Here is a 9,101-nt window from a genome sequence, read left to right on the forward strand (position 1 = left end):
TCTGTTTAAAGGGAAAACTTTTACTTTCGCTGTTAGCTGTTTTCTGGTGAGGTCACGGCTGGCAGTCAGCTAAGGACAGGCTGGACACCTCTGCCAGTTGCATCTGCCTCTAACAGACTCTCCGCTCAGCGTGTCTCTCTGTGTTATCTCATTTAATAGCTCACTCTGTTTACTGGCCTGTCCTTTCCCTGAGGACAGCCTTTCATCAGAAACCTCTGTCCCCAGCCCCAGAGGGACCCTAACTCTAACCATTAAGAGACTGTTGTTTTGTGCTGTTCAGACCAATCAATCAGATCATGTAGCTAATTTAGGACCATTCATAGCTTTCCTAAGTTACGTGAGAACCGTAGTGGAAGCAAAGAGGTGGGGGCTTTGGGATATTTTTTTCCCCCACTGGTTATGTGAGATCTTAGGACCAGCATGTATTACTTTGGCAAACAGAAAAAGAAAGAAATAAAGACAGAGAAAAAGAGGAGGGAGAGGAGGAGGAAGGAAAGAAGAGAGAAGGAGGGAAGGAAATATGACTTCATGCAAGGCCCGCGGTCCAGCACTAAAAAGACTCTCTGACCTCATGGTGCTTTCTGGAAGAAACTATCCTGATAATGGGGTCTGAAAAGATTTCTTAGTGCACACCTACCCCGGGTCAGCACAACTGAGGCTTTTGTGGTGGCTGTTGTTAGTGAATACTGTGTCTGTAGCAGACTGAAATGCCCCCTTTGTCCATTTCAGATTCATTCTGTAGTCCAGGCTGTGTTGCTCCCCTCCCCTCCTTGCTGGCCCCTCAACACTCAATTCCTCTTCAGTTATTAATAAACGTGTTTTTATAAACATTTCCTGAACAGTAATTTTCCCACGTCTGACTAATACAAACTTTATATTGAAATTTTAAAGTTAGGAATTATAATGCATCTACCAAGATAATTATTAAAGATTACTTTGCAAAGTCTGACTGTGTCGAATTGGTTTAGAATTCTGCTGCTTATGATGAAAAGGAGGAGGTGAAGAAGCCACACCTGTGAAAGCACTTTGGAAAATGCGAATCATTTTACAAATATAACGTGATGTTGTTATCATTACTTGTGTCTGGTGGTAATGGGTTTTTGTCTCAGGACCCCTCTTTCATTCCACTAAGGCATCATGAAGATTGTAGGGAGAATGGCAGTTCAGTTATTCTTTTTACCTCCTCCAAATGTGGCAGGGGGTGGTCATTTCCACCAACTGTCATAAAAATAATTGCCAGATGAGTAACAAAGTGTTTTGTTTTTAGGGAAAGAATATGGCAAAGCTGATGCAAGATGGCTTTATTTTGATCCAACCATCATGTCTGTGGAAATTCTGACGGTTGTCCTGGGTGGATCTCTGGCACTGGTCCTCGTTTATGCCATCGTCAAAGAGAAACATTATCGGTAAGTGCTCTTCCCTATCCGGCTGGAAAGAGGAGAAACACCAGCTGTCCCGATGCCAAAGTGACATGTGGAGTGGATGATGACCACCGTTCTTTGTTAGACGAAAAGTGGAGTAGACAATCATCTGATATAGTTTAATTTGGGATCGGTCAAAATAAAAACACTAGAAATATGATGGTAGTGACAACCTCGATCCTGCATAGACAAGCACGGTGTTAGCAGCTTTGGGTGACTGGCCACCAATATTGTGGAAAATCAAAGAGTAGTTATTTTCATCCTCCACCCCCAAATCATTCTAGAAACTTCTCTTCCATGTGTCACAAAGAGAAGTCTCTTATGTAATTCTGAGCTGGACATGCAAGATAAATAAGTCTTTTCAGAAGCAGCTTATAGAAGGTATGAGGAAGGCAGAAGAGTGGGGAGATGGAGGAGAAAGACGGCAGATTAGCCATCCATCAGTCAGGCCCTGAAACTGTGGACTCTGCCCCCTCCCTCCATTTCCTTCCTCTCCTGCTTAGGGACAGAGTGACCTGGGACGAACAGATTGCTTTCCCGGGAATGATTCCCAGGGAATGGTTTTAGACTCATGTCAGCTGGGCACAGTGGCATTCCATTTTCTACCATCTTGTATCAAAGAAGTCTGTGTAAAACTTCGTCATGAAATTTCAGACTTGAAAGAAATATCAAAAGTCATTTAATCCACTTGCCCCCACCCAATTTTACATAGAGAGTTGGCAGGAAAAATTTCCTTCTGGGTGCCTTGTAGTTGTTCAGTCGCTCAGCTGTGTCCGACTCTTTGTGACCCCGTGAACTGCAGCGTGCCAGGCTTCCCTGTCCCTCACCATCTCCTGGAGCTTGCTTCTGGGTGCCTTACATGTCCACGATCGTGGCTGTGGGTCTGCTACGTTTACCCATGCGTTTGTTATTTCAAACACTTTCACACATACGCATGGCTGAATATGCACCAGGCACAGTGCTTTATCTATATATCTCATTTAATCTCCACAGTATTATTCGAGGTGGTTGTCGTTTAGTCGCTACGTCATGTCCGACACTACAGACCCCATGGACTGTAGCCCGCCAGGCCTCCTCTGTCTGTGGGATTTTCCAGGCCACAGTATTGGAGCGAGTTGCCATTCCCTCCTCCAGAGGATCTTCCCGACCCTGGGATCGAACCCCAGTCCCCTGCATTGTCAGGTGAATTTTTTACCACCGAGCCACCAGTGAAGCATTATTCAAGGAAGGGTCTATTATTAGCCCTTTTCCAACAGGGGAGATTGGAGCTCATAGGTTCACATCCAGATCTCTCTTTCGTGACTTCACTAAACCTTCCAAGATACCCAAGAGACCTTCTTTAACTCCAAGCATAATCTAGAGAGGGCACTGTTGCTTCTCCGAGGAAAGTGTCTCTTCATTGTGTCCGACTCTTTGTGACCCCATGGACTGTAGCCCGCCAATTTCTCTGCCCGTGGGGTTCTCCAGGCAAGAATACCAGAGTGGGTTGCCATTTTCTTCTCCAAAGGAAAAGGAAAGCATGGGTCTTCATCAGTGATCAACTTGCCCCATCAAGGGAGCTCCGTGCGAAACCTGAGTTCCCACTTGAGGGAGGTGTTCTGCTGTGGGAGATGATGTTGGTACAGCTGGCAGTTTCATCACTGTCTCTTTCTCTCTAACAGGCATTTCGTACAGATAACCCTGTGCGTGTGTGAATTGTATGGCGGGTGGATGACCTTCTGTCCAGACTGGCTTATGGGAAGCCCCAACCTCAACACCAACAGTTGGCTCTACTTTTGGGTCTATCTGGTATTTTTCAATGGTGTTTGGGTTCTGATCCCAGGCCTGTTACTGTGGCAGTCATGGGTAGAACTCAAGGAAATGCATCACAAAGGATCTAATTCACGCAAAAAGTTTCAGTGAATTTTCAAAGTCATAAACACTGTCAGCTTGCTTTATGAGATTGAATCCTTTTTTGTTGGGCCAAAATGGAATGCATTCCAGTCTGTGCTTTTCTTTTTCTATTGTCATTTTGGAACAACCTAATTGATTTCAGTGGAATCAATTTCAAATGGACTGTAAGCTTGACGAGTTTTTGCTGTTGTTGTTTTTTCCAATTAAATGGCAATACAGGGAACAGAATAAATTTTAAACAGAATAAAACACATTTAATTATATCCTTTTATGGCTAACATTAATTGTTCTACATTAATAAAGCCAATTATCGTGAAATGCCGTAGAGCATGTTATATTAATTTTTTATTTCAAAGAACTTGTTGCTTCCACTTCTGATCTTCCCACCAGTCTTTTGGTTACTAAAGTGAAACCAGAAATGAAATGAATGCTTCTGTTTTGTGTTTTTACTGTATCAAATTTGTGAAGCCAACAAAAAAGTGACAGTAGAAGGAGTTTATGAGTGGGTTAACTCCTCATGGGTGAACACTGGGGTTTCACTAACAGCTGATTAATTTATATCTGTTCTCTTGCAAGGAGGAAGATTTGAAAATAGCTTACAAAAATACGATAAAAAGTAAATCAGGAAATAGGAACATAGGGAAAGTAAGAGTGAGAAATAATAAGATGAAGGTAAAGTTAATATGCAGAAAGGCATGCCATGACGTCGTGTGTCATTGATACAAGTGACACATGAATTTGACATTTACCTTCAGTACCAAGAGGGAAACACTACCACACGCTGTTGCAGGAAACACTTGTTTTGGCAGATGTAGCAGTTCTGTTGGAGGTGGCGGGCGGGTACCCACCTTAACTCGTTCAGCACCTGCTTTTCTTAGAGTCTCGTAGCTCACAGATGTATTCTCTGCCTAGGAGGGTTGCCTGGCACATACGTACGCCGGGCACTGGCTCGGCCATTGTGGATGCTGTCGCTCAGCTCAGCCTTCGTTCCGCCTCTGCCCAGGTTTCCCCTTATCGTGCAGAGAGCTGCAGTTATGGTCCTGGAGGCCAAATTGGTTTCACCTTTGGAGGTATTTGTGAGAGGTTTGAAGGGTGAAACACGGAGACTGTTTTCAACTGTTCCTTTTCGTTGTTGTTTTTCTGTTTTCCGGTGACAGGGAATGTCTATGGAATTCTCCTGTTTAAAATACCTAGAGTAATCGCTGTTTTCTAGGCTTATATCTTGAATGATACTTGACTATGATATTTGTTGAATACTGAATGAATATGGGCAAGTACGCTTGAGGAATATTATATTAGCACATTAAAGACTTTAGAAGTTCTGCAGTAAAGAAGCGAGATTAATTTGTTAAGCCCAACTTTCCCCAACATATATCAGACCACTTTAACAAGTGGGATGGTTGTTTCATGGAACATCAGGTAGGGGGAAGCTCTGAGTAACAGAGTCCAATTTTCATGGGATTAAAAACAAACCAGTAAATAATTAAAGTACCATTTTAAAAAATGTCATTTGGTATAGCATTCTAATATTTAGGGGAAAACAGAAAGATATTCAGGTCTTACACAGAAAACAAAGACAACTATAAAACACTGAGAGAAGTTAAATAAGACCTAAATAAGCAAGAGAGATATGCCATGTTCATGGATTGGAAGGCTTAATATTGTAAAGAAGTCAGTTCTCCCCAAATTGATCTATAGATTCCATGTAATCCCAATTAAAATCCCGACAGATTTATCTGTTTGCCATTTTTTAAATAAGTTGATTTTAAGATATTTTATGGCACTGCAAAGGGCCAAGAAGGCTAAGACAACGTTGTGAGAGCTCAGAGCTGGAGGACTCACTCTACCAGACATTAAGTCTTAGTGTAAAGCTGCAGTAATTATGGCAATGTGGTGCTGGTACGGGAAAACCAGTGAGTAGACAGACCCATGAAGCAGACTAGAGAGACCAGAAACAGACCTTCCTGTATGGACTCTGGATTTAGGACGAAGGTACCACTGTAGAGCGATGGGGAAAGGATACTCTTTTCAGTAAATAGTGCTGGGTCAGTTGCATATCCATGTGGGGAATATGAATTTTGATCCTTACCTCACACCATGCATAATATCAACTCCAGGTGAATTGTTGATTTTAATATTAAAGGCAAATAATAAAGCTTCAAGAAGAAAAAATAGAATATATCCTTTAAAAAGATTCAAAACCAGTGATAAGTTTGACTACTTTAAAATCAAGTGTTGATACTTTGGATTATCAAAATCCACCATTAAGAGAAAAAAAAGGAAGCCAGAAGGTGGAAGACATTTGTAGTACATATAGCTGACAGAAGACCTATCCCAATGAGTAAATCAACTAGACAAAGACATGCAGTTTAATAGAGAAAAGTTGATGAGATAATCTGACTAAATACTTCACAAAAGAGAAGGGATTTGGGGGAATGATAATTAAGGCCACAAGATGTTGCTCTGTGCTGCTGTGGTTGGCCACTCAGTCGTGTCTGACTCTTTTCAGCCCCATGGGCTGTAGGCCACCAGGCTCCTCTGTCCATGGGGATTCTCCAGGCCAGGATACTGGAATGGGTTGCCATGCCCTCCTCCAGGGGATCTTCCCAACCCAGGGATCAAACCCAGGTCTCCCACATTGCAGGCGCATTCTTTACCTACTGAGCTACCAGAGACCTGTTAAAATGGCTAAAAATGAAAAGACTGAAATGATGAGTGTTGGTGAAGACGCAGAACCACTGGACTTCTCATACCCTGCTGCTGGAATGTAAAGTGGAAAACTGTTGTGAAGTGGAACTGAATGTGTGCATGCCCTAAAACCCAGCTTAGGTATGCTTCACAGAAGTGCTTTGTGCACCAGAACGGCAGCATCATTCATTATGACCCCAAACCAGAACCAACCTAAATGAATAAACTGTGGTATATACATATAATGGACTGTAGGTACATACAGTGAAAATTCCAATATGAAAACTTAACAACCTACTTCTCATAATAACATGGATGCATTGCACAAAAATAGTTATAAGTAAAAGAAGCCAGAGCAAGAGAGTACATATTGTATGATTCAACTTCTGTAAGCTTCAAAAGCAGATAAGTAGGGGAATTCCCTGGCGGTCCAGTTGGTTAGGATGCCTTGCTTTCACCGCTGAGCTGGAGGGTTCAGTTCCTGGTCAGGAACTAAGATCTCACAAACCACACAAGGAAAAAAGTGTTAAGAAAAAAGTATAAAAAGAAAAAAGTGTATACATGTCAATTCCCATCTCTATGTATAAAAGAAATAACTAATGAGAACAAAGAACTCTATCTACATAGAAGGAAATCCTGAAAAAGAGGGGATATATGTATGTGTATAGCAGATTCACTCTGCTATACAGCAAAAACTAACATTGTAAAGCAACTATATCCCAATAAGAATTAATTTTTTAAAAAATGGATAAAACTGTGGTATTGGAAATCAGGACAGAGGTTGCCTCTGGGGAAGAGGGTGGAGATAGTGATGGGGAGAAGTCACGAAGGGGCTTCTGAGATGCTGGTAATGTTTTATTTTTTTCATTTGAGTGGTTGTTATAATTTGTGATAGTTCATTCAGCTGTACCTGTATGAATGGTGTACTTTTCTCTATGTATGTTATACTTCAACTTAAAAAGTTTATTTGTTGAGATTACTGGTATAAAGACCTGAAAAATGTCTCTCCCAGGTCCTCGTGAAGAGAATGCTGTGTCCTTGACAGCAGTTTGAGAACGACTAGGGCTGTTCTAACAGTGTCCCCCACATGGGCTGAAGGCAGGATGCCAGAGAGAGTCTGGATCAGCCTTTCTATGAGGGATTACTAGTTGTTTCCAGTACTTTGCTCTCTGCTGATCTGGCTCAAGCCACGGGTAAACAGAATAGAGAAAAATGGACGGGCTTACATATCATGCAGGCAGTCCTAAAAATACAACTTTTCTCAACTGAGCTTTTGCTGAGTATTGGATGGGAGACAAATGGAGGTTATAGACTCTGACAGGACCTTGGGGGACAGATACATTTTACTGCCAAGTAAGGACCTGAATCTTTCAACCCTTCAGTGAATGGGAAGGATTGGTGTCCCCCTATGAAGTCTTAACAGGTCACTGAACACAAGTCTGTCTCCCTGTGACGGAGCTAGGGGCATGGTGCCACAGGTAATACTGTATTTCTAACTCTAAGATAGATATTTTCCACCCACATTTTAACATTTTAAAAATGAGAATGCATTTTACAGCTCATGTGTCATAATTGAGTTGGCCGTGTTTTTTGTTTCAAAAATATAATCATCTATAATTGATCGCATCTTGAAAGTGAAAGTCGCTGAGTCATGTCCGACTCTTTGTGACCCCATGGACTATCCAGTCCATGGACTTCTCCAGGGCAGAATACTGGAGTGGGTAGCCATTCCCTTCTCCAGGGGATCTTCTCAACCCAGGGATCGAACCCAGGTCTCCCACATTGCAGGTGGATTCTCTATCAGCTGAGCCACCAGGGAAGCCCTATGGCATCTTAGAGTCAAATAAGTCACTACCTTCAAATTGTTCCTCTCTTCAAGTGTGAATATCTCCAACTACTTGGATTCAAATATGTCTTAAGTCTAAATTTTACTTGGGACCTTAGGAATCATTTACTCCAGTATCTGCCCCACCCCAGCACCCCCGTTCCATCACATTTGTTCCCTAGGAGCTGGCCACAGAAGGCATATTTTGATGATTTGCCTATCAAATGATTTGCAATGAGTTATGAATTGCTTATATTAAAGGCAGCTAGATTCCTGCAAACCCTAACCCTAACCCTTTCTCAGTGTTTACACCATAAATTTCCTATGCTCACTCTTCCTTTCCATGCTGAGGCAAATATCAGCATAATCCATCCAAAATCAGAGTCTAAATGATGACGTTTTCTTGTATTTAATTATGTCAGCTCTACAATCCTGAAGTGCTAGCCCTGAGGCTTTAGGAAAGGTCTACAGGCTGCAGCGTTGTTCAGTCGCTGAATCGTGTTCGACTCTTTGCAACCCCACAGACTGTAGCCCACCAGGCTCCTCTGTCATCCACTGTCTCTGAGATTGCTCACGTTCACGTCCATTGTGTCGGTGATGCTATGTCAGTTCAGTTTAGTTGCTCGGTCGTGTCCGACTATTTGCAGCCCCATGGACTGCAGCACCCCATGGGGTCGCAAAGAGGCTATCTAACCATTTCATAAAACTTTGTCCAAAAAAGGCTTGACGGAAACCAAAATGCACAAAGTTTGGAGAAGAATCCTTTGTTTTCTTTCTTTTCAAAGTATTCTTAAAATCCATGTACCGTTGTTCGTTATGAAAGCTTGGATCTAAAAATAATTTTTAATGAGAATAATTGGATAAAGCTTTGAATGAGAAAGGTTAACTGTTGCTGTCCTTACTCTTGTAAAACTCCCTCGAGGTCAATAAACACCCTGGCAGGCCTCCTCTACTCACTGTCCTTTTAGAAACTCTACATCTTCTCTCCCTTTCCACTGCCTTGACAGTCCGGCTGACCCAACATAACAAAAACACTGCTTCACTGTAGGATGCAGATTACATCCATTAATTCATATTAAGGTGCTAGTAACTGATAGTGGTTAGATGTATCATCCTTCCCAGATGTTTTTGCATTAAAAAAAATACAATTGATCCATGCCTGTTGATAAAAATGGAAAATCCAGATAAGCAAAAAGAAAAATAACCCCCAGTATCATCAGACAGAATTGCTATTACAAATTTAGTTTCCATTTCTCAAGCTGTTGCCTGTGCAT

At 42.0% G+C, this 9,101-nt stretch overlaps 1 protein-coding gene across 6 annotated transcripts in view; it reads left to right on the forward strand.

Annotated features, from left to right (window-relative positions):
- Positions 1-9,101, forward strand: part of EBPL (EBP like) — a 95,530-nt gene that overhangs the window by 25,825 nt on the left and 60,604 nt on the right. For 3 of the 6 annotated variants that reach the window (XM_006063569.4, XM_044926960.2, XM_044926959.2), the window contains exons 3-4: positions 1,268-1,406; positions 3,083-3,632. In XM_006063569.4, the coding sequence (XP_006063631.4) occupies positions 1,268-1,406; positions 3,083-3,323 (380 nt within the window). In that variant the 3' untranslated portion in view covers positions 3,324-3,632. Of the gene's footprint in view, positions 1-1,267; positions 1,407-3,082; positions 3,633-9,101 lie in introns of those variants that run through there. The other 3 variants (XM_044926958.2, XM_044926957.2, XM_044926961.2) reach the window with 1 other exon arrangement.

The sequence above is a fragment of the Bubalus bubalis genome, chromosome 13, assembly GCF_019923935.1.
Source record: "Bubalus bubalis isolate 160015118507 breed Murrah chromosome 13, NDDB_SH_1, whole genome shotgun sequence".
In the NCBI taxonomy this organism is placed as follows: Eukaryota; Metazoa; Chordata; class Mammalia; order Artiodactyla; family Bovidae; genus Bubalus; species Bubalus bubalis.